This window comes from Microtus oregoni, unplaced genomic scaffold (genome assembly GCF_018167655.1).
Source record: "Microtus oregoni isolate MIOR12 unplaced genomic scaffold, Mior012 000037F_ref0000500, whole genome shotgun sequence".
Lineage (NCBI taxonomy): Eukaryota > Metazoa > Chordata > Mammalia > Rodentia > Cricetidae > Microtus > Microtus oregoni.
Window position 1 is genome coordinate 26,122,950 of NW_024543096.1, and position 25,709 is coordinate 26,148,658.

The 25,709-nt window shown below is 45.3% G+C and overlaps 1 protein-coding gene across 1 annotated transcript; it reads right to left on the minus strand.

Annotated features, from left to right (window-relative positions):
* Positions 1-358: 358 nt before the first annotated feature.
* On the minus strand, positions 359-25,709 carry LOC121433297 (WAS/WASL-interacting protein family member 1). The gene is made up of 8 exons (XM_041631674.1): positions 25,575-25,709; positions 18,532-18,620; positions 16,711-16,840; positions 10,310-10,489; positions 8,756-9,490; positions 8,128-8,340; positions 6,951-7,064; positions 359-3,195 (listed from the first exon to the last, which is right to left on the minus strand). Exons 2-8 carry the CDS (start codon positions 18,580-18,582, stop codon positions 3,140-3,142), a joined length of 1,479 nt encoding a protein of 492 aa, XP_041487608.1. The 5' UTR covers positions 18,583-18,620; positions 25,575-25,709; the 3' UTR covers positions 359-3,139.

Here is a 25,709-nt window from a genome sequence, read left to right on the forward strand (position 1 = left end):
AGGCTCACGTGTGACGTCCGTGGCAGATGATTCAGGAAGCTCTCGGGTTCCTAAGCTCCCATGGCTTTCCCAGATCTGTTTGTGTCCATGTTGGTCAGTGTCTCCCTCTTCCACGGCTTCCAGTACCCATGTTACAGGCTGACGACAATGCAGTCTCGGGAAAAACAAACATGACCGGATCTTGAGGTGTGGTGAGTAATGAGTGTTTACTTACTGAAGAGGATCTTTCTTGAGTTTGTCTCCACCACAGTATAAAGTAGGAGGCAGACATTCACCTTTTTGTTTATATTTACACAGGGAAGAAAGCCACAAATTGACACCGTATCATTTTGTGTTTTATTTATTGTCTGGCTAACTTACAAAGATGTAGGTGTCTAGGGTAGAGTCTACCCTACCATTCAACTAGCCTGCTGACACAGAGACCTAAGTGTGTCTGTTTATACAGTGCGCTGGTATGAAAAAATTCCTTTATAGCCCCTGCCCATAAACAGGGAAAATTAATTTCATACCCAAAATTTGAGAATACTTTAATAACCACCCTGTTTCTGCTATTACAACAACAAAATTGCTATTACAAGTTAAAATATAAAGGCCTAATAGTTTTTACAAATATGCAAATAACCCACTACTTAGACATAAAAAGTCGATTCCTTTCAGATCACAGAGTAAGGCACCATTGGGTTAAATATTTTCTCAGCTTTCAGTAAATAAAATGCATAGTGAAGGACACACCAAACACTGAATTTTAATACTGCAATATATTTCCATTTCAAATGATTTACGAATGTTAAAATACTGGATCGCATCTTGAATACACATAACTTGAAATATTATGGAAAAAACATACACGTAAGCTTTGATTTTAGGGAAGAAAATAGTCATGCTTTATGATCTGCCACAGGTTAAGCTAAGCACAGAACATCTCCAGAGTTCTAAAGAAGGATAGAGGTGTATTACTGAAGCAGTCTTTGAAAAATACATTCTAAAACTTCTTTATTGTGAATGGCAACTTTGAGCTGTGACCCTACTTCTAATTTAGAAATGTACCCGAAAAATTGAGACATATTAGGACCTGCCCGATTTTCACTACCCCTTAAAAAAATTCAGACCCATGTTTTCCTGCCAAACATAGCGCAAAGAAGGAGCCATTCTATTTTTAGCAGAGTGGGTCACTCAGAGTCTATCAAAAGGATGTCTAGTGTAGTGAACATCAGCTCAAAGAATTTAAAATACATTATAAAACTGTTAGAAATAAAAAAAAATGTCAAGCTTGTTATTTCTTCATTCTCATGGAAGACAGACAAATGGCGGGGTGGGGGGAGACTGACTCTCTAAAGTACTAACTAAGTTCAGGGCTTTGGAAGGAAAGTTACAAAAATACAATATATTCAAACCAGTCACTTCATAATTATTAGATATTTCATCTATCAGAACTTCTAAGTTCTGCTTCCACATAAATGAAACAATTATTCTATAAATAAGAATGTCTTTCCATTTTTCTTTGGATTGATTTTTTTTTTTTGTTAGCATCTCCCAGCAACATGTGAACAATAATACACTGGACCCAAAATCCAAAGTTCAGGTAGATGCACACATGTGGCGTGTGCTCTAACAGACAATGGTAATATTAAACATAACTATATCAAACATCAAAATGGAAATCTTTTCCAACTCTATGGCTAGATTTAAAAGTCCCAGTAAAATCTTGTAAACACATTATATATACATAAAAAAGGCAAGTCTGGTCCTTCCTGTGGTCCTGTAGTGGGACTTAATTGCATAGATCCAGAACAAGGATGCTCCCAAGACACTCAAAACCAGTTCTTTCCAGTTTCTACTGGTAAGGTCCTTAATCCCCTTGACCCTTGTGGGTTTTGTAGCGCTTTGCCCATCATCTCAAATCTGTCCCCTTCTCCCACAATTCGGGTTTTAAACCTCCTCCGCCTTCCTGGCCTTTCCTGCTTGGCCCTGAGGAAGGAGTTTGCTCTGAGGTGGAGGACTAAAGGCCACAAGGAGATCTGCAAGACAACGGACCAACTGAGCGCAGTAGCCGGCTGGTCCTAAGCTGGGAAGCGCCCACCAACTTTGAGTTTCTTTGCTTTATTCCATGCAACTGTAAACTGTACTAGATCAACTTCTGACAGAGATACTCTGAAGAAATACCTGTACATACATATTCAGGAAAAAGGCAAAATAAGGGACCAAAATCCAAGGTCTCAACTGTGCCAAACATGGTACTGAGTTCTGACTCTGTCTTGAGGCATCTCTTGAACTGCTAAATCTCACCCTGCCTTTTTAGACAGGAGGGTTCTGTACTCGCTCCTCTCTTCCAGATCCAGACGGTCTGACAGTGTGGGGTATAGGCACATGTGGCTGCTGGACACCCGAAACCTGTGATGTGTTTGTCCTAAGTAGAGAACAATCACTGGAGTGTCAAGGCTTAGTACCAAAAATGTTAATATCTCATTAATAATTTCTATACTGATTACAGGTTGAGGTGATATTTCAGATGCACAGAGTTAAGTAAAATGGAATTCTTTTCACCTGTTTCTTTTTACCTTTATAAAACATGGCTGCTGGTCATTTTAAGACTGGGTATGGGGCTCACAGTATGTTTCTGTTGGACAGCTCTGCCCTGGAGCCTATCTCAGACTGCCAACCACAGGGCTTTATTTACGTGAGGCTTGCTCAGCAACTTGCTAGGGCGGGCGGTCTGTGGTTCACAGAAACAGACTGAAGGCGGCGTGAGCGAGAAAGGCATGGACAAAACCATCTCTCAGGGAATTTAACAACTACAGCCCATAGCAAACAAGCGGTGAACATCTGACTCTGTGGGGCTGACGGCTAGGGTACAATTCATCTCTGCCTATTTGCAACAAAAGCTTATCGATCCCAGCAGCCAGCCCCGGGCAGGATGCAGCTGACGCAAGCAATAGCTCAAGAATATATACAAGACAAACAGCTAGGTGCACCTTTCCTGGTCCCCTTCCCTCCCCCACCAAACGCACAGAACCCCACCTCAGCTTCTGTTCTCCCCACCTTCCATCTCTGAGAGGGACAAAGGAAGGGGAGGGGTGTGCATTCAAACAGCAACAACACAAGCAGCTTCAGAGCTTGGGTAGAGAAGAGCAGGCAGAGATCACCTCGGGATGGGAGGAAGGGGTGGGGCGCCCCTTTCTCTTCGGTTGGATCCACCTTGATGAAAAAAAAAAAAACAAAAACAGATGAAATATAATTTTGTTTAGAAGCTTGTGTTTACATTGGAGACTCTGAGGTGGTTGCAAATGGGTGTGGCGACGGAGTACCTCCTCACAGTGATGTGAAAAATAAATGTGTTTCTTAGTCGGGCGGTGGTGGCACACGCCTTTAGTCCCAGCACTCGGGAGGCAGAGACAGGCGGATCTCTGTGAGTTCGAGGCCAGCCTGGTCTACAAGAGCTAGTTCTGGGGCAGGCACCAAAGCTACAGAGAAACCCTGTCTCAAAAAAACCAAAAATAAATAAATAAATAAATAAATGTGTTTCTTTTCATCATATAGTGTGTATGGATTAAAGGTTTAGAAAATACAGATGAACAAAACGTTCACACCTGCTTGTTCCCCAGGTCAACATTATGTGTCTTTTTCCATTTAGACACAGTTGCCTTTCTTTTTTTTTTTCTCAGAAACAGGATCCTAAGTTAGGATCCTAGAATGTTTTCCAAAGCTAATACTCACAAAAACATAATTATTGCTGGCACACTGAATTGTATTGTATAGACTGTCCTATAGGTCAATCTCTTGGGGGGGGGGGGTTAGGCTAATGGATTTAGGATTTAGCTCACTGTGGCCTCTTACATTTCCATAAAGATCAGTGGTGTTGAGCAATTTTTCATATTGCTTATCAGCCATACACATATCTTCTATGTGTTCATATGTTCAATCTATTTTTAACTTTTAAAGACTATTTTACACTTATTGTATATATGGGGGTACAAGTGTTCCACAACATGTTCAGAGGACAACTTATGGGAGTTGGGTTCTCTCCTCCCTCCACATGGGTCCCAGGAATTGAGGTAAGGCTTGCAGCAGCAAGGGCCTTTACCCAGTAAGCAGTCTCGCCAGCCCAGTTTGGTTTGATTCCTTAATACATTCTGCATATGAATCTCTCGTGAGATATGATTACCAAATATTTCCTGTGTTTCCCTTTTCACTGGATAACTGTGTCCGTTTTAAAGCCATGAAAGCCCACTTGTGAGTCATGATTGCCCGGGACCAGGTTTAAAATCCACTCACATGCAAAAATGTTCATTCACCTGCCATGCTTCTTGGAGGATCTATCAGGCATGGTGCACGGAGCTAGATGCTCCAGCGCTTTGGGCAGGTCCATCAGAGGTCTGCCTGGACACTGTACTCAGGGACTTTAAGATAGAGCGTGAGCAAGGAAAACACGGCAGTCCATTCTTGCCTCTTCCTTTCGCTATTCCAAATAAAATTTTTTTATTTATTTTTATTTTTTTTTGATTTTTTGAGACAGGGTTTCTCCGTAGCTTTTGGTTCCTGTCCTGGAACTAGCTCTTGTAGACCAGGCTGGCCTCGAACTCACAGAGATCCGCCTGCCTCTGGCTCCCGAGTGCTGGGATTAAAGGCGTGCGCCACCACCGCCCGGCCAAATAAAATTTTTTTTTAGATTTATTTATTTATTATGTATACAGTGTTCTGCTCACACGTATGCCTGCATACCAGAAGAGGGCACCAGATCTCATCTTGGACAGTTGTGAGCCACCATTTGGGTGCTGGGAATCGAACCCAGGACCTCTGTAAGAGCAGTCAGTGCTCTTAACCTCTGAGCCATCTCGCCAGCCCCTTAAATCTTTTCTTGAGAAATCATCTGCACAAAGACTTATCTGGATGTAAGTCAGCCAGCCATCGGTCATGCCACCTGACTGTCACATCATACACCACAAGTGGCCAGTGAGATAAGAAGTGGCCTTGCACGATGCCGCAACAAGGGACCATTCAAAGTGTGCCCCGACTTTGTCTGAGAGGCTGAGGCAGCCAGAGGAGCAGAATAAAATGTGTTGTCTGCTAGAATTTTTTCATTAGATAATTCGCTATTAAAAATTGTTGTAAATGGAGCCGGGCATGGTGGCTTTAATCCCAGCACTCGGGAGGCAGGGACAGGCGGATCTCTGTGAGTTGGAAGCAAGCCTGGTCTACAGAGTGAGTTCCAGAACAGCCGGGGCTGTTACATAGATAAACCCTGTCTCAAAAAACAAACAAAAGATTTGTTTTAAGTACATTCTATTAATATTGAATGCAAATCTGTAAAATTGGGGGTGGCAGTAAAAAAAATTACCAATTTAAAAACTATTTTAGATGCCTACTGTCTTTCAGGGTCTGTGTCACTCAAGAAATCCGTAATGGGGCCCAGGCCATTGTTCTGCTCAAATCACACACTGGAGTCACAGAGAAAGGAGGACGGGGAAGAGATATGTTCAGTTATAACACCGAAATCTAGAGGGCATGGGATGGTGGTTCTGTTATTGATTTAAATTCTACTAAGAATGCTTAAGAGAAATGGGGGAAATACAGAATTTAAACAAACAACTCCTTCAGTGAAATCATTATAGTTCCCTTAACAATGCCCTATTGCAAACACAAACCCACACTAACACACACTCTTCACAAAATAGCCAAAGGCATCTGTTCCACAGGAAGGCGTATTTTTATCTGAAGCTTCAACCACCAACACGATAGCTTCCTTATACTTATAACTCTGGGCATGCGCTGCCTACAAATGCAGTATTCCAACTAAATGAAATTTCTAGGATTAGAGGTTTTTTTTTCAAGTAACAATATTTTATTTCTGGCATTTGTTCTTGGGAAATTCCCAATATTTCCTAACTCTTTGAAGTCTGAGGCACAAACCAAATGTTCGATTTGTTTCATTTATCCACACTAAAACCGCTGGCAGGGCCCTGCACTGTAGCCAAGGCACAATTCTGTGGCTCTGGCTCCTCCTTTGACCTGGCAGTGCCATTATTTGAGTAAGTTCCTCCTGAAATCAGCGACTCTACTTCCAATCAGCCTTACTCTCCGCTGATATTAAGCTGCTCAAAGGCTGGGAACTCACCGACCAACATATACAGGAGAGCTGTGTGCTGAGGAGGGACCCTGGGTACCTAGGGGTGGGGTGTTTACCACTGACTTAGGCCTCTGTAAGCGTCAACCTCATCAGGGCTACTTCTGCATAGTTCATGTTAATTTTTGTTTCATCCTGTGCAGGTTCTGCTGTGCAATTCCAATGTGTCTATTTCACCTTTTTGCATTCAAAAAAAAAAAAAAAGGATGATGCATTATGTCAGGCAGTGCAGACAGAGCGAGCCATGGGAAACCACCCAAATGTGCAGTCCTGGCAGATTCCTGTATGCAGACTTAACGGACTCCCGTGGAATAAAATCCATGCGATAACATAGGGGCGTGTTTACTCAGCGGTGTTATGTGAAAATCGATCACCAAAAATGGTCTACAGTCATTACGACTGTGCAAAAGGTCAGAATTAGATGGATAACAGGAAGAGAATCTGGGAAAAAGAAAATATCTATTCTGTGAGATTATAGATAGAGTCAACATCTTCATATGCTATCCCACAAAACATTTAAAAGATTAAGGCAGTATTTTAATTTCATTTCTAGAAGAAATAGAAGATGGATTGCCCTTTGCTGTCTTCAGGAGGTCAAAATGGGGGCGATTACCCAAAGAAGCACAAGACTAGAACTTAACACTGATCCAGCAGAGGTGTTGTGACATGGTAATGTCACCTTCAGAGAGTCACTTCTCATTCTGGGTGTATCTGAGAGGCTACCAGAGTGCAGACAGCTCCAAATGGGGCCCAGCACTCCCGCACAACTCAGGCAGAAGCCAGGCTCTCACAGCACGAGCCTGCACAAGGCCCTAGCAGAGACACTTACTCCGGCTTTCATTTCTGGCCAGTTTGCTGGGGTACGTCTTGGTCGTTGGTACATATGGCTCTGGAGGTGGCAAATCAGAAATCGGATGGAAGTAGAATCTGCTTTCCCACTCATCTGGGGGAGAAACAAACAATCTCAGCGTAAGAAACCTGCTAGGGAGACTCGGGGAAGAAAGACAAGGAGACAGCCTGCTCAGAAACCAGCTCCCATTTCACGGCTAGACCGCACAGAGAAGCGGACAGTGTGACCAGGGTGCCCCGCTCCCTCGCTGATCCTGCCCGGCAAAGCAAGGTAGAATGACTTGAACCGGAGAGATGGCGAATGCAGCAGGTCTCTCTCAGGATCTGGGGCTAAGACACGGCATTTTTCTTCCCACCACTGGGTCGAGAAATAACTGGTACATTTAAAAACAATTTCCTGTCTTATTTTTATTTTATGTGTATGGGTGTTTTGGCTGCATGCATGTCTGTGCGTCATGTATATGCCTAGTGCCTGGGAGGGCGAGAGGGCATTGGGTCACCTAGAACTGGAGTTTCACATGGTTGTGAGTCACCTGTGGGTTCTGGAAATCAAACACAGGTCCTCTGGAAGAACAACTGAGCCTAACTGGTAACACAGCAGAGGGAAGCAACCTAATAACCGTGGGCCACTCTTCCTTACCCACAGCCAACTGTTTAGAAAAGTAGGGCATAAGATGGTAATTTACAAACAGGAAAGAAACATTACAAAATCTCCGGTGAGGGCTGGAGAGATGGCTCAGTGGTTAAGAGCACTGCCTGCTCTTCCAAAGGTCCTAAGTTCAATTCCCAGCAACTACATGGTTGCTCACAACCATCTGTAAAGAGGTCTGGTGCCCTCTTCTGGCCTGAAGGCATACACACAGACAGAATATTGTAAACATAATAAATAAATAAATAAAATTTAAAAAAAACAACAAAATCTCTGGTGAATTACATTGGAATCTCTGATAAGTGAGTCAACACTGAAACTCACACAAAGAACAAACTAGAAAAAAAAAAGAGCTGTCTTTTTGGAAAGTGAAACAGAAAGGCTATGTAGAACAGGTCATAGGGAGCCTCACTATACTAGCTAGTGAGAACCAGGTATCAGCTGGGTGCAGTGTGGATACCAATGTCAAAACAAGTAATAGCATTTCAAATAAGCAAACACCACACACCTTCACAAGATGAGTCTTGGAAGCCATTCCGAACTGACGTTGCTGGTGGGGGTGGGGGCGGTGCCCCAGCACCAGGCCTGTCAGGAGGAAGAGGAGGCCTGGGCCCGCTTCTGGGACTGTCCACTCCACTCCTGGATGGCAACTGAGGGGTGGCAGGCAGGGCCCGAGGAGCACTTCCGTTTCTGCTTATTGGAGGTGGCGGCGGGAGGGGGCCTGGAGCAGAAGACGAGACATTTACTGATGCACGGCCTTCTATCCACATTGTACGGCTTCAAGCTACCTCTGAGGCCGAAGAAAACCGGTGAGACGGAAAACAGGTAATAATGTTTATATCGATAACTGTGCCGTTTAAAAAGCATTTATCCTTTTAAAGGGGCTTTGAACTAAGCTTTGTGACACCATAAAAAGAATTTTTAAAAAGGAGTAGGATTGTTATAAAATTAGTTTAGGTCTTTAGAAGAACTAAGTTTTTTAAATAAAAATTATTCGTGCGTGCGGGTGTGTGTGTGTGTGTGTGTGTGTGTGTGTATGCGCCATGGCACACCTATGGAGATCAGAGGGCATCCACAGCTTTGCTTGTCTTTGACTTAGTGTTGTTTGGGACATGAGGCCCCCAGTCTTGCCATACCTGATCTGCCTGGTGGATCCCTCACTGGAGGAGGGGGCCTCTCGTTGGGAGGGGGAGGGAGAGGCCCAGAGCGTCCAGGTGAAGGCAAGGGAGGCGCAGAGGATGAAAGGGACAGGTTCCGCTGTGGCAGCCTCGGGATCTCATCGTTGGAAGAAGGAGGCAGGGGAGGAGGGCCGGGCCGGCTGGGCGGTGGCGGAGGAGGTGGTGCCTGTGACCCGGACACAGGCCGTGGGGTGGAAGGCACCGGAGGTTTGCTGTTCTGTGAGGGAGGAGGTGGGACAGCTTCTCTGTGGATGGAGGGCCTGTTGCCCACGGGAGGAGGTGGTGGAGGGGGCTTGTCATCCAAGGCTCGGCCTGGGGTGGGGGGCAAAGGGGGCCTGGAGAACGGAGAGGAAGAGCTCGAGGGGTTCTGGCGTACAGAGCCGGCTCCAAAAGCACCTCGGTTTCCGGGAAAGGGGGGCCTGGGGGCTCCCGGCCCTGTCGGGGATCCCCGGTTGTGCAGATTTGACTGAATGGGTCTTGGCGTATTTGGTACCGGAGGGGGAAGGCTATCGGGTTTGGAGCCCACGTCAGGCCTCAGGGGAGGCATTCGGTTCCTGGGCGGCTCTGGGGGACCACTCCTGTGGCCTGGTGAGGGTGTGGGGAACCGTCCCGGGCCGCCTGGGGGCGAAAAGGGCTTGGCAGATGTGGCTCTTCCTCCTGGTGGCAAAATTGGTGGTCGGCTTCCCCCAGAATCTAAAGGACAAGAAAACAGACACCAGGTCGAAAAGTGAGGAGCTCTAAATAAGCCGGAGGCCGAGGGTGCGTGTGGCCCTTTCCCACAGAGCTACTGATGATCAATAACCTACCAGCTTTAGAAACTTAAACTAGTTGATGTTTGTGTGGGTCTCCTGGAGGCAGAGACATACAGCTCTGTTTATCTTCCAGTACAGGTTTTACAGCAGGCCTCACCAAAGGATGCGTTAAAGGATGCGTTAAGGCATCCGCTATGAGAAGGCATGGATAACAGATTTGTGCTCATCGTTGTCATAGCCCCCACTGCCTTCTTTATTGTCCTGTGCTTGTACTTCTTAGATTTGAAAATTAACTCAGTCAGCCATCTTAGGTGAGTGAATGTAGTTACTCCTAAGTAAGTCTCTCTGAGGATTTACCTAGTCCCTGTATGCTTTATCACGTTTACAGTGCCCTTGGAGGCCAGAAGAGGGTGTTTGTTGTTCCAGACAGCCAGATAGGCTATATAGAGAAAGCTGCACTCCCAGGTTCCTGGTCCCATCCCCCACTTCCCTTCTCCATTCTCCTGGCTCCAGCTCACCCTTTAGAAAAGCACAGAGGATGGGCTACCCTGAGGATACTGTCCATATATTTCATAACTCTCCAGGACTGCCTGGTCCTGACTGATGAAGGGGAGAAGCCGGGACAGAGTCCCTCATAAAACAGGGTGACATCTTAAACGATATAATGTTTTTAAAGGGCAGAGCCTCAGGCAGGTCTTCCAAGCCTCCTAACTGCCATATCGCCCCTGGTTCTGAGCATCAGAGAAAGAATCCTAGATACCATGATCCCTGTTGGCGGTGGACCTCAGCTTCGGCATTCCAGCCTGGAATAGTCCTCCCAGTCCGGGGGGTCCACCCCCTCCGAAATTTCCACCGCCACCACCACCGCCTCCTCCTCCACCACCACCGCCACCGCCTCCACCATAGCCACCACCGCCGCTGGCACCGCCTCCTTTTGGTTCTGTAGAAGGAAGAAAATACACATGAGAAAATACGGGGTATTTAGCAGTCCTAGCTTCAGGAAAGCCATAACACAGCGATGAAGCAGCAGGCTGATGCTAGGCACCCGAGGATGGCTTCTTCACTCAGTAAAGGGATCTTTAGGGGTTGGCATTACCCCCAGAACAGAAGGGGTTTGAGTCCAGAGGTAGAAGAAACAGTAAGAGCTGGTGGTGAGTCTCCATCATCCCCTCACTTGATTGGCTGTCATAGTAGTTAGTATCTATTTGCTTTACAGCCTAACAATGAGCAAGTAAAATCATCTTCAGCGAGACTCTTAAGGGAAAGGGAGGGGAAGCTAAACAAAAGAAAGCACGTGGTGACTCACTGTGCAAGCTTGTGCTTGGGAGGCCAAGGCAAGAGAACCTTGAGTTCTAGGCCAGACAAGTTTATATAGTGAGGACCAGGATAGCCTGGGCTACACAGACTGTCTTAAAACAAATAAACAAAAGAGGAATATAAAACAAAACAGCAGAAACAATAAGGTGATAAGAAGTCAAATGGGAGAATACAAGAGAAATAACTGAACAAAGAGAAAACACAAAATAGCTAGTATTTCCTTGGAATGCCCATTATTGCCATGTATTTTTCTCAGCATTTTTTTCATCTTTATGTTTTTCTTAAAAATTATCAACTCTGGGCCAGTTAGATGGCTCTGTGGGAAATGGTACATGGCACCCAAGCCTTTCAGGTTGAGTTCAATCCTTGGGGCCCACATGGTGAAAGGAGAGAATGGCCTGAGTTTGATCCACCCATGCCAAGACAGAAGGAGACGACAGAGTTGTCCTCTCTGACTTCCATAGGAGCGCTGCATCACCTGCCCGCTTGCGCACACATGCCACAGACACACACACACACACATACCTCACAGCCACACACACATGTACACAGTACACAGCCACACATGCACACAACCTGATAGCTACACACACACACACACACACACACACATCTCACCAAAAATACGTTTATAAAAGTGAAAAATAGCCAGGTAATAGTGGCGCACACCTTTAATTCCAGCATTTGAGAGGCAGAGGCAGGCAGATCTTAGTGAGTTCGAGGCCAGTCTGGTCTATAAAGCAAGTTCCAGGACAGCCAGAACTGTTACACAGAGAAACCCTGTCTTGAAAAACCAAAAAATAAAACATAATAAAAAAAAAAAGAGAGAGAAAAGTGGAGAAAAGGAAAGGGCTGCATGGCATTTCAGAACACGAATGCACTATTTGTCTAACCGCCTACTTAACTTTTAGGTCGATTGTTTTTTTAATGTACAGTCCAGGTGTAAGACTCAACAATTTACAATTCTTTGCAAACTAATAAGATTTTGTTTTATTTTGCATTTATTTGCAAAAATGGTGAAAGATTTTTTTGAAATAGTAAACAAGCAAACACGAGGAAGAAGAGGAGGAGGAGAAGAGGTGACCTGTCCACTCTGTCCGGCTTCCGGGTTATTTCCTACACTGTAGGGTCATAACTAGAGCAGTGCCAATTAGATTAGTCTAAAGCAACAGGAATCGCCACACTGGGCTGAATGCAGCTGCTCACTCATGGAGGCCGTAAGCTCCCTCCTCATTCAGTGAGCCTGCACGCTTGACACTCTGGAGCTCCTTTGAACTGATGACAGACGCTTAATTAATGCTAAATAAAAAATCCTGGCACATTTATTTTATATCTGAGAGACATATGCTTTTTAAAAATTCAACTTTTGCCGGGCGGTGGTGGCGCACGCCTTTAATCCCAGCACTCGGGAGGCAGAGGCAGGCGGATCTCTGTGAGTTCGAGACCAGCCTGGTCTACAAGAGCTAGTTCCAGGACAGGCTCCAAAACCACATAGAAACCTTGTCTCGAAAAATCAAAAAAAAAAAAAAAAAAAAAAAAAAAAAAATTCAACTTTTTAGTAACTTATGTACATATGTGTGTGTTTAAGAATAACCACCACTAAATGCCCTATTTCCCCTACCTGTACCTAGCCCGGCAGAAGCATAGAGTGGCTGAGATCTACCCATTCCTTGGCAGTAACCCACATGTAGGCAATATTTACATTTTACATTTGGAAACAAGGCAAAATTTGCTATTTATTTGTGTCTTTTAGATTGGTGTGGTTGCAATTGTGTGTGTGTGTGTGTGTGTGTGTGTGGAGACAGAGTCTCACCGTATAGCTGTTCTGAACTCGCTAGTGTAAACTGCTGGATCTCACGAACATCCACCCGCCTCTGCCTTCTGAGTGGTGGGATTAAGGCGTGCACCGTAGTTTATATGATACAGATGGGCTACACAGGCTTCTCAGTAGAGTTCCTCCAAAGATGTACGCTGCACACACACACGTGTGTACATATGCTTTAAAATTTTAAAAAGGGAATTTTCCTATTATTTCATACTTAGTTATTATGGGCACCAAGAAATTTCATTTGATTTAGCTACTCTGCTGTGCATTTTAATTAAAAATTACAAAAAAAATGGATGACCTCCATTTTCTAGTAGGCATACAGTCTTCAAATAATAAAGGTCTTCTCCTTTCTAAGAGCCGTGTCCCTTCTTTCTGTTTTACGTAAATAATTACTTTGATGGCTGAACCTCCTAAACAATGTGGATTATCAATGTTGCTATGGTAACCATGCTCTGATTTTAATGAGACCACCCCTAGTCTGAAGCTAAATATTAACTATTAGGTTTCCAGAGGTTTTTTTTTTCTGTTCATTTGTTTGTTTGTTTTAAATATTTACTGTCTAAAAGGTTCCTTCTAGATTGGGTTTAAAGACTTAGAATACAGAATCTTCTCTAATACCTCTTTAGCATTTACTGAGTTGATTATATGGTTTTTATTATTTGATATGAAGAACAGATTTTAAATCTAGTACCGAAAAATGGGATTATCTTTGGTCTTGATGGATTATTCTTACTAGTTTTTTTTTGCTTAGTATTTTCTTGTTCATGATTAGTGGTATGTGTTTTTTATTTCTGGAACTCCTGTGTGGACCGCTTGGGTGGCTATCCTGTGCCTGATAGAACATTCACACCGTCTCTGACCTCTCCCCAAGAGAAGCCTCCTGTCCTACCCAGGTGGAGGGCTAAGAATGTCATGCAGGGTTAGCAGGTAACTCAGCGGTAGAGCACTTACCTAACATGCTCTTGGCTATGACTCCCATCCCCACGACAAAATGAAAACAGGGAAAGGAAATAGAGCATTCACAAGAATGTCTGGAGACATTGCCACAGATCCTCTGGGAAGCAGGATCACTGCGGGAATCCACCAGCCTGCAGACTTCTTGTGTGGGCCGTCTTTGCTACATGTTGCTAATCAGGATGACAGCAGCTTCACAGCACCTACTAGAGAGCTCTCTGTGGCTTCGCACTTGGAACGACTCACTCAGCATTTGAATTAGCCGTTTCTTACTAATAAAAGCCATTTGATTCCACAGTTTTTTCAGAGAGAAAAAAATCTTAGACAGTTTGAATCTATTTCATTGTTTACGCAGTCTTCCCGAGTAAAGTTTGGTAAATTCACTCTTTCTTAGGAAATTCGTTTCTTCAGGATTTTAGACTGAGCTAAGCAACATGAAGCACACCTGCACTCCCGTCACTCAGAGGAACTATCTGGAGCTAGCTCAGCATGTGACTTCATTATCCTAGCCTTACTTTTAGAAAATGTTTCAAGTCTCTTTATTGACTTTCTGAGATTTCACTTTCTTCATTAATAAGTTTTTCTAAATTAGTCATTAGCCTCCATCTTTCCTCTGCTGAAGACATAATCTAATACTGAACTGGCAAGGACTACTTTACCTAGCAGGCCAAACTCAATGACAGCAACAATTTCTAGAGTGTTTGTTTTAGAATGAAGTTTAAAATTTTACTAACTTGCCGGGCGGTGGTGGCGCACGCCTTTAATCCCAGTACTCGGGAGGCAGAGGCAGGCGGATCTCTGTGAGTTCGAGGCCAGCCTGGTCTACAACAGCTAGTTCCAGGACAGGAACCAAAAGCTACGGAGAAACCCTGTCTCGAAAAATCAAAAAAAAAAAAAAAAAAAAAAAAAACAATTTTTACTAACTTTAACTACCAATACCGTAACATTGTCCTTGTCATTCAAATATTATTCATCGCTGAATGATACATCACACATACACACAGGCTGTATTTACATGGTATTGTAAACTGAAAGTGTGCCGTACTATAAGACACATCCAGTCTTTGTCTACCTGAGCTCCGCCCATCAATCATATAGGGAAGTCCTATGGTTTGGGTACCATTTATACATATATCACATGTGAGAAACCTAGTCCTCAGTGTGTTCATGAGAGAGGCAGTGTGACTTTTAGGAAAAAGGGGCTGATGGGAAATAACTAGGCCATTGTGTGGGGGGCGGGGCTCAGAGGGAACTAATGTGGTTTCATAGGACTCTAGCTGGTTCTGAAAGGGTTTATTATAAAACAGCAAGACTGGCTGTTCCCTTCCCTGGTTTTCTGTCTTGCTACATGGTCTGCCTTATGCCTGTACTTCTGCCATCGCTGTAATAACACCATCCCCACGAGGTCCTCATCAGAGCTACGCCAAGGCCAATACCATACTCTCAAACCTCTAAACTCTAAGTTCAATCGGTTTCTTTTCCTTCTAAAGTCCTTGGTATCAGGCATTTGTTCCAGTAGCAGAGAGTGGACTGATACGCAGAAGTGAAACAGGATCGCTGGCTAGCACCAGGCCATTTAGTATAAGCAGCAGGACAGGGATGAATTAAAAGTTCTCGTGCATAAGCCCTTTGAGATGGCGCCCAGGGAGGTTTGGCATGCAAATGAATACAAAGCCGTGGATGAAGTTTGTTATTTGCAAAGAGCTTGGAGAGCAGTGTAGGTATTCAGTCATGTGCAGGGACAACGAAGGCATACATTGGGATATAGCTTCCGTCGGTCAGACGTACACCTCTCAGAACCACTCTCACTGAGTGGGAGGGGGAAAAGCGAACCTTAGTCCTGTACCATGGAAGACACAGACCTTGACAACCAGGAGGAGTTTCTGCTAGGAGTCAGAGATGGGCCTAGACTGTCCAGTTTCCGTCAGAGGAGGCGAGAAACTCACATCTACTCTTCAAGGCTCCAGACTCTTAGAGGAGGGAGCTGATGTCATCTGTTCCAGATGGCTGTTGGGTCAGAGCTTTCCAGATAGAACTGTGCTGGGCTCCCAGAAAGAAACACTGCGGGGCGTGCGTCTTAGTCAAGTGCTGGAACCCAGGGTGCCTTTCTGAGCCCTGTGTTGTCTCACAGCACCTTACAACACAGCCCTGCTCAAAGCCTTCACCTTCCTCATTGCCATTGTCGTCTCTCTCATTCTGACTCCCTTCCACCCACTTCCTCCTCGACCAGTTAGGTCCCTTCCCGTGATGCCCTATCCACCACTAACCCTCCCAAAGTCTGCGTCCTTATTCACCTGTCTGCAAAGCTGCGCTTGGTGACGGCCAGGTCAGTCCGTTTCCTCGAGTCTAAATGAGATCTGAGGCTACGACAAATCCTGGTGGTATTTTAAGGACAGCTTCGAGACCCGAATCCACTCAGGACTGGTTTTCACTGAATCATAAACACCAACGAGGAGGCTTACATCATGCGTGCTTGCTTGCTTATACAGACCCTGTTTGACTGCAGAAGGCTTCTTGGGCTCAGATGCACAGATAAGCACAGCTGTGACCTCACTTCCTCTCTCCACCCTCCCAGGAACCACGTCTTTCTCTAGAGTTGTACTTTGCAGACAACAGAGAACTGTACAAGCCTTATCTCATTTGAAGCTCACGAGAGACTCATGTGGTAACGAGGTACCATCTCTACTTTACAAATAAAGACATTAAGGTTGGAAGTTGTGACCTGGTGGCTGTGCAGGCCCCTGAATCCTGATTTGAAGGCCAGGTCATCTGTAATGCAGGAGCAACGGGTTAATCTCCAGAAAGCGCTATGAATAATTCAGAGAATCGCTGCTGTGTGTTTCTTGGACAAAGAATTATTATGCCGGCTTCCTGGAGCATTAGAGGGGGCTCAGGCCGAAGCTGTGGCTACAGTGACTAACACAGACTTGTCTTTTGCTAGCTTTGCAGCTGTTGTTAATAGGAGGGGGCTGAGGGAGGGGGAAGGAAGGCTTGGTGAGACACGTTAAGTTGACCGTTAGACTGTAAACCATTTAGCGCTGTGGGAAAGAGATTTCACTTACTGTCCAATATGGGTGCACTTCTGTCATTGGTGACTGTCTTCTTGAGTTTCTTCCCTTTGCTGATGTCAGAGAGAAGAGCATTCCTCCCAGCCTGCTCTGACTTATTCAAGGTGGGTTTCTCGGTATTGGCCTGAAAGGTAAACCACAGAGATGCATCTGTCAGGATCCCCTGATGGCCACCAATCCACCTCCTCCTTTCTCCTGGATCTTGTTTTGAGTTGTGTTTGTATTCCTGGTTGGCCTCTAATCAATCTCCTGCCTCAGTCTCTGGAGTTCAGATGACAGGTGAGCCACCCACACCTGGTTTTGAACTTTAATCCTTTAGGTCCAACATTCATGATTTTAAAATTCTCCTCATGCAAACTGTGCTATTTATTTAATATTTTCATCAAATTCATTCACTATATTATTTTCTGTACTGTTTTTAATGAACACTTTCTTTCAAATTAAATCACTGGCTTTTAACTCAGTCCCTGGCTTTGATGTGCCAATCACAAATTTTTAGAGCACATATTAAAATAAATGTATCAGCATTAAAATTCTAAAACTTAACCCATGTGCCAATTAATAATGATAGGCACCTCACATTTTGGGAGAAATACGGATAAACTAATCCTGCCATATTAGCCAGCTAAGAGTGTTTTCTAAGTAATCCACACAAGGGCTGCTTAAAAGTTCATGGGCTGACATCCTTATAAAAAGAGAAATAAATTACGATAAAAGCAAATTGGTTAAAGAGATACACAAATCCTACCTTAGAATAAACCGAACTCCCATCAAATTTCTATTAATATTTCTAAATGCTTAAACACAATTTCTGTCCTTGTGCCCTAAGCGACTCTCAGGAAACTGGGGGACCAATTGCTAGTGGGCTGGAGTCTCCGAATAATTATATAAATGTGTCCCATGGGAACCTAGGGCAAGGGACTTTTTTCCCCAAAGCTCAGTTTCCCTCCCCATACAAAAAAATAAAGGGATTGGCCATCAGTGTGTGGTTCCCAAGCAGCAAAGGCACACACGGAGGAGGGGGCTTTGGGATGAAGTGTATCCTGGAGTATTCCTGAAAGAGGACGCCCTGGACGCCTCGACAAGCTCATCAAAGGGCCAAGAGTCCAGTGATGACATTTCTTGGGGAAGTCTAGACGCAAGGCCGGGTTTAGTGGGTATGAGAGTGTGGGAAAGGTGGTGGTGGTGGAGGTAGGGATAACACCTGTCCAGAACAGAGTGTGAAGAAAGGGGAGAGGGCGGAGAAGAAGAAAGGGGTGAGCCTGGAAGGCATAGGGCACATCACAGAGAGACCACTCAGGATCAGCCCACCCAGGAGTGACTAGCGAGGCATCGAGCTCATTTCGATGGAGGATCACTGCGTACTGCTTCAGAGCTGCCCTGAAAAACCTTATTCTAAACCATCACATTTGCCTTGGTGGACCTGGGAGAGGAAATCTAATAATCCACACTCCAGGCTCCCAGCCTGCATCCCAGGAGACCTCGATCACACACACCCTTGGTGTTGTCTGGCTTCGAGAGGTCTCAACTAGGTTCTGACTTCAGAAAAGACAGGGCCCTGGCAAAACCTTCTATGGCAGGCCTATGCCAGAATGCCAGTGCACTTACGGCACAGCTCCATGCGAGGGTTTGACTTTGTTTGGTCATCTTTATGCACAGAGCGAAGGGGAAAGCCACTGTGTCGGCACCCTCCATAAATGACCCCCTTATTGGGGGGAGAAGACAGGCGCTGCAGACCAGCTTGGACTATGCAGAAAGACCTCTTCTAAGAAGCTTTTTCCCTCTAAGAGAAAGTGGACAGAGAAAAGGACTCACGAGAGCAAATGTCGGAGGTGGCGGCGGGGCTGGCGGGGGAGGGACAGGCATCTTGGACAGCTAAAGTTTCAGCAGTCTTGTGGATAAATCTGTGAAAACAAAACACACCGGTGTATTAGATCATCCGAACCTCCCTACTCTTCTGCGGCAGTGACACAGGCCACCTTTTAGAAGGGGATGGGACGGACCCTTCCCTCACTGCTCAGGTAGGACTGTTTAGGAGGGGCTCTGGCGGGAGGGGATGCCGGGCAACCTAGAGTCATACCCAGTACCAAGGCTGCTCAATTCTGTCCCGCACGCACTGCAGGCCACAGTGGTACAGGGAGGCGGCCATGAGCCGGTGCCTGCAGAAGCAGGAAGATTTTTCTGGAATCTACTGGAAATGAATGCCAGTCTGGTCAAAGACATTTCAAGTAGTACCCCCCCCTTCCTCACTCATTTGCATAAAATATATTCTGCTCTCCCCTGACTCAGATCCAACATTTTAGTAAGATCCCTAGACGGCTGCCGGGTGATGGTGGCGCACGCCTTTAATCCCAGCACTCGGGAGGCAGAGGCAGGTGGATCTCTGTGAGTGTGAGGCCAGCCTGGTCTACAGAGCAAGTTCCAGGACAGGCAGGGCTAAACAGAGAGACTCTGTCTTGAAATATAAAAACCAAAAAAATCCTAGATGAGTCAAAAACATTAAAATTTAAGAATCTTTATTACACAGTTTGAGCTTTAAGCCAGTAAGCAGCCTGGGACACTAGCCACCTGAGTTCTAATGCCCAAATTCTAAACACAGGAACTATTTGCCTTTATTCTCAATAACCTCTCCCAACAGCAGAAAACAATTTCTTAGAGCTTAAGTATTAATTTAGCTCTCAACCACTAAAAAGTTGATGTGGAAAATTTACACCTTAAAACAAGCCATCCATTGAAATACTGCGGGACAGCATGCTTCCTGTGAACAGTGTTGCGAGATTCCTCACACCTGCTTCGAAACAGGAGCGAAGACATCTGGGACTCATTCCCTTCAAAGGGAGCTAACTATGGAATGGAACTCAGCCCAGCGTGGTGGGGCACCCCTGCAATCCAAGTACTTAGGCGGCAGAAGCAGGAGAACCAAGGCTGATCAGAACCTACACAGTGAGTTTGGGCTACACAGCAAGTCCCGCCCCCTGCTACCCTGAGACCCTGGGGGCGGGGCGGCGAGGGTATTTTCTGGGTTATTTACTCGGTTACTAACCTTCAACAACACTGCAAGCTAGCTCAGCTGCACTCATCTTATAACCAGGAATTCCAAGAACTAGAAAAACTGAGTCTCTCACCGAAAATCCCCAAGTTTGTTCTTTAGAATCACGTCCCTCTAGTCTCTGCTCTCCCATTGGGCTACTCCGCCCTGCTCCCTGCTCTCCCATTGGGCTACACCGCCCTGCTCCCTGCCGTTTTAAGCAGTTTTTTGGTGAAGCCTGCTTGTTACCTAGGCTGGAATTCTTCGAAGATGTCCTAGACTAGGGACATCTCTGCCACTCCAGATGAACCATCCCCGCACTCACCCAGCGCTCACCCTTGCCCTTGAGCTTAGTAGCTTCTAAACACTGTCTGGACCCTTCCAGGCTGACCCTTAGGGGAAGCGTTTTTAAAATCCCAGGAATCCCAGACGCCAGTCTTGGTACATCACTCACCACGTGGATCAAGGAATACCAATTTTGAGTCTCCCCACGCTGGGCTCAATGCCAGGCCCACACCTTGGCTGTCTTCTTACTAGACTAAGGACTCCACCAATCATATAAAGTAAGGTTCTCACTAAATACATGCAGGAAAGGAGCAGGGGTTGCGTAAGCATTGGTTTGGAATAGTTCACAGTACACCTACTGTTCTATGGGGCTTCGAAGGTTGCATGTCACGGGGCTTGATAGCTGTTAACTGCTGGGACTTGTTTTTATGGCTGCCTGGGACTTCCTGGGGTAATTAAAACCCCCAAACCTTGAAAACTAGGGCTCTCCAGTGTAGCCTACATAAGCGAGAGCCTACATCAGAGCCGACCTTCCTGAAGGATACTGGAACCGGGGCGCAGACCCGAACAGACCAGACATTCCTGCCTGGATCCTCACACCCACGGGGTCCACAGATGGAATCAGGAGCTTGGGAACTTGGGTAACCAAAACAAAGGGAATATTTTAAAAGCACAACACCATGGTTCAATACCGCATTAGATCTCACACCCTGATCCTAGAGCACCTGGGTATCTCACAGCTGGGACCCAAATGCAGTGCTGGTTATGAAGAATCGCTAGCCCACTCCCTGTTCTAGAGAGGCTCAACCACCATTTGCCCCAGGAAGCTGGCACCTTCTTCAATAGACTAGGAAGACAGGATAATCCCTGAACATGAGATGACCAATTTGGGGGACTGAGCGAATTTGCTAGTCATTTAAATAAGCTGCTTCTTCGTCTAAAACTAATTCAGAATTCAATTTGTAGTGACTCTATGAGACCCATACCGCTGAATAATCCGAAGGGAGGATTTCCAATGAACCCACCGGGTACACCTCAGAAGGGGCTTTCTAAGTCTGGGGGTGGGGGCGGGGTTCCATTCGAGAAGACCGGAAGTGTCTTTATCCAGTTATGTTTTAGTTTTTTCTTTGTTTTTGCTTTTGTTTAAACCGCTGTGGGCTGTTTGAAAACTCACAGCACCTTGCTCTGTAAACATTGCCAGAAGTGGCCCTTAAACACTATGCTACACAAAACGGAATAGAGGAAAAGTAGCCGTTCTCCGCGAAAGGGCTCAAAGAGTTGGGTGCTTTGTGCGCCCTGTGTGTGGGAGGATGGGGGAGGGTATCACAGAAACCACGCAACAGACCTGAAGGGCCAACTGCTCTCTTGCCCTCAATATTTTTATATCTTTCCATAATTTCCATTCGAGTCCAACAACAGTCTATATATAGCAGCCTTAATTTATTTTCATGATTGCTTACGTGCTCCTGGCTCCCTTCCAACTTCGTTTTGTTATTTTCTCCCCCTGAACGTGGAAAATAACAGGCAACACAGAAATACACCAAGAGTTATTCGTCCTCAGAAAAGAAAGCATTCAGTAATAATTAACTTTTAGATTAAAAGAGAGTTGAGGTAAAGAATCCCCAGAAATTGTTCTTATTTTGATGTACATCCTCCTAGCTTATAAATGTATGCATGTATGTATGTATGGCCACCTATCCACACCTCTCTCAGGCTGGGGAAATGTGTTTCTCCCTCTCTTTCTCCCCCCCCCCCACATTTGAACAAGATATTGACAGAAGTTTTAGAATACATATAACTCAATAATGTTTAAATAAGTCAAAGTTCTTACATTCACATTGTTATTACAACCATAAAAATGAATAAAACGCAAGGGCATTCGTCCCAGAAGCTAAGAATCTACGCATCGGCACATAAACTTATTTAGTAATATGAAATTGCTGCTAAAAATCATAAATCATACATTTTTTCAAAAGCTTGGAGTTTTGATGTTCCTACTGGAAAAATCCTTCTTGATTTTATTCTTTAGAGACTCCACAATACAAACCAAGTTGGATGTCTTTAAGACTGAAAACCATTAAACTAATTAAGTTGAATTGGGCTTTGCTCTTCAACTTCCGGAAAAACTGATGCTCACAGCAAACCACAGCCATCCTGTTTCTTTAACACAATCTTTTCACAGGTGCAGTTGCCTGTAGTTTTTATTTTATGACACCAGTTGCTAGGCAACATCTGCTCTCACCCCCACCCCTCCAGGCATCCTCTACGGCCATTTTGGAGACCGTGGGGAAAGGCTTGTTGCGTTTACTGTTAGTTACTTCAGCTCTCCTGCTCAGGTCCCTGCTCAGGGTAAGGAGGAATTCCAAACATGAGAGACAAGCAGAACACAGGAGGCAAACAACCAAACCCTCAGTGTCTAGTCAGTGGTGGTTGCCTCCAGCCGTGTCCAGTGTGGAACCCACACAGGCTGCGCCCAGAATCCTCCACATCCCCAAAGGCACTTGTTCTTTGCTCAGTTGCTCATCTGAAACAACAGCTTCAGTGACTTCCAGGGCCGTTTTCTTTCTCACGGTAGCAGGTTGTGCCTAGGGCACTCAGAAGCTCAAGACTAACCCAGTCACTACAGTCAGAGTTCTAGATAAAGAGGTGGTTAGGGCTGAGGCTGGAGGATGGTAGAAGGGTGCCTGCAGGCATGTGGCCTCGAAAGCACTCTCCAGCGCAACGCGGAGACCGACCTGGTCACTTCAGTAGTGACCACAGGAAAAACAGAGGCTATCAAGAAGAGTACATCTTAATCCACTATCTTACATCATCAAAAATGAACAGAAACTATAGCATCCCTACTAGAAGGAAGACCACGAAGGTTAGCTGGGTGACTCAGCTATCTCTGGTATAGCTTAAGGGCCAGGAATCCTTTACTTTATGCGTATAAGTGAGACCAAGTTCCTTCCTACTATCTCCCATTCTTTAGGGACTCAAATTTCAAAGCTGAAGTTTCCCTAAATCCTCAGCCCCATATTTAGTATTCCCAAGAGGATTAATCTCTGCCTTCAATCTGCAGCGCGCACGCACGCGCGCACCACTCAGGTCAACATACCCAATGTATTTATTTCATCATCTCAAGTATAGCCTTGAAATGTCACCAGATTTATCTCTAAAAAGGTCAAAATACTTAGGAAAGGAAAATATTTTACTTGTGATTAATCATTTGAAGCTTATTTAATGTTTCTATAATAATTAAAACAAAACATGTTGTAACCCCTGATTCTCAGGACTAGAGAAAGACCTGGAAACCAATTGTACAACTTATCACGAGAGCTCCCGGCTGTGCAGGTGAAAAATGCTCTTGGAATTCAGAAAATTTCCTCTACACTCAGTAGTTAGGTGGCCTGCCTAAGTCCAGGTTCCACTGTGGGCGGACAAAATGGTATCTACGTAACTAGAGTTAGTTATGACTTAAATGAGGCAGGGCTTAATAAATATTAGCCATTTGTTAGAGTTAGAAAATAATAATTTAAAAAAAGAAAAAGTAAAGGAGAAATCACCCACTTAATGAAGAGTGAGCGTGAAACCTTGGCCCGCTGTGCACGCCCATGTGCACGCCCATGTGCACACCCATGTGCACACCCACAGGCACACCCACGTGCACGCCCACAGGCACGCCCACGTGCACGCCCACAGGCACACCCACACCACCACTGGATCAGAAATGACATAAAGAGACACGTACATAAAGCCATCTTGGGCTGGAGAGGTGGCTCGGTGGCTAAGAGGTCTTTCTGCTCTTCCACGGGACCTGAGTTCGGTTCTCAGCACCCACATCACAGCTGCTTGTAACCCCAGTTCTGGGGGATCTTACACTCTCTTCCCTCAGCAAACACCTGTACACACATGATGCACATAACTCACAAAGACACCCACAAGCACACACAGGAACACACACACAAATAAGTAAAACAAATCAAAACAAAGCATATTTTCTATTTCCCAGAAAAATATCCTTACTGAGGCATTTCTTATTCTAGTTTTTGTTTCAGTTTTACTTTCTAAAACTTAAGGTCAGAAAGTACAGACACATTTATGGCAGTCCAAAGTAAACGTACTTTCCAATACGAGACACATGCATAAAAAAAACAAAAACCCTGATAAGAAAAAAAAACCAGAACCAACTCTTAAGAGATAAATGTATCTGAATTTAAAGAGAAACTTTACACATCCAACAGAAGTTTAAAGAAACTTCTAACACAAATGATGTCTGGACTGTAGTAGCTTGCCTGGGTCTTGGGGGGGGGGGGGGTTCCGGATTACAGGCCAGAGCTAGCATCTGACTTCCTCTCTGGAGGGAAACTGCTGCTGGCCCCAGGGAACAGGCTTCTCCACAGATCTTCCACAATTGTGTTCCCCTCCACAATTTAAACAAAGGCACTGGAGAGCTGTGCACGAGCACCCACAGACAAACTTTGCAAAAAAGAACCAGAAAAGCTGCCTGTGGTTTCAGACAAATCACTTAATCTCTTTAGACCTATAAAAAAAGAGTCTGACTAGATCAGAATCAACAAAATGCCATGAGGCTAAGGGAACACTGAGAGGCCCCAAGACAGGGTAAGACCCACACTCTGGTGAACCAAGGCCATAAACCTTCCCTAGCCCCCCCCCCCCCCCGCCCCCAGTCCCCACTCTACCAGTCAGTCTGCGTGTAGCCCTCCCCTTTCTGAACTAGAATTCATTCACCTCTGCATTAAACTGGCGAAAACACTGCTCCCATTGACTAAAGCTGTACGTGCCCTCCTTAGTTTTAAAAGTGTCAGTCTCTATTTCCGCGAGGGAAACAGGAACATAAATTGCTTTTCCAAACACAGCCTGGAGAATTCGTCTTGACGGAAAACATTGCCTTACCCCTGCGCCATGGGTCTCTCTGTGCATAGCTTTGACATTCAGAGTTACATTCTACAGTGGGACATAATTTAATATTAACTATATTAAAAGTAATTATGACAAATGGTACCGAATCTGTTCTGGTGTGGATTGAATTACTCTAAAAGACCAAGTAAACTCTTCCTAACCAGCTGCCTGAGCCTGGACCGCCACACACCTGCGGCAGCCCCACAGCATCAGCCTCAGCAAGCAGAGCTCGGAGCCTCGCTTTGAAAACCGACAGGGACTACTTATGCTTTGGAACATCCTCTGGCCGGTCGAACTGAAGACTCAGCAGCCGCTCTATGGGCCTGACGGGACTGCACACGGCAGAGGCATGTTAGCTGATGCAAGCCCCCATTTCAGGGAAAAATGGGAAAGAATTTAATGGGGACCCAAATTTGTCCAGTGGTCGAAAACAGTCTACGGAGAATCTCACCTCCACCTTGGCTCAGAACAAGTTACAAGGCACTTACAGTCGCCACAGCAGGTGGCAGGAATAAATCACACGGTTTTCTACAGAACAGTTAAACTTCTTTATCTCGACATACTATGGCCCATTAAACACCGTTTAGTTCTTCCCTTTGCTGACAAGGAAAGAAATTTAGTTTGAACACAAGTATTTTCTTACCGTTAAAAAGGAAGGCATGACCAGGGACTCAGGCAGATAGAGAGCAAGCAAGACACGAGCCAGAACAGAAAACTGTTCCTCACAATGGCATCATCTTCTAACACAAGCGAGGGGTTGTTGCTGGGCAGCCATTTT

What these genes read in the sequence shown, in the direction of transcription:
- LOC121433297 (XM_041631674.1), bottom strand. Translation starts at nt 18,582, where the DNA reads ATGCCTGTCCCTCCCCCGCCAGCCCCGCCGCCACCTCCGACATTTGCT. An exon ending in CCAAGACTCATCTTGTGAAG is followed by an intron (nt 7,065 to 8,127) that starts GTGTGTGGTGTT and finishes TTTCTCCCCCAG; the next exon opens with ATGAGTGGGAAAGCAGATTC. An exon ending in GGCCAGAAATGAAAGCCGGA is followed by an intron (nt 3,196 to 6,950) that starts GTAAGTGTCTCT and finishes TTTTTCATCAAG; the next exon opens with GTGGATCCAACCGAAGAGAA.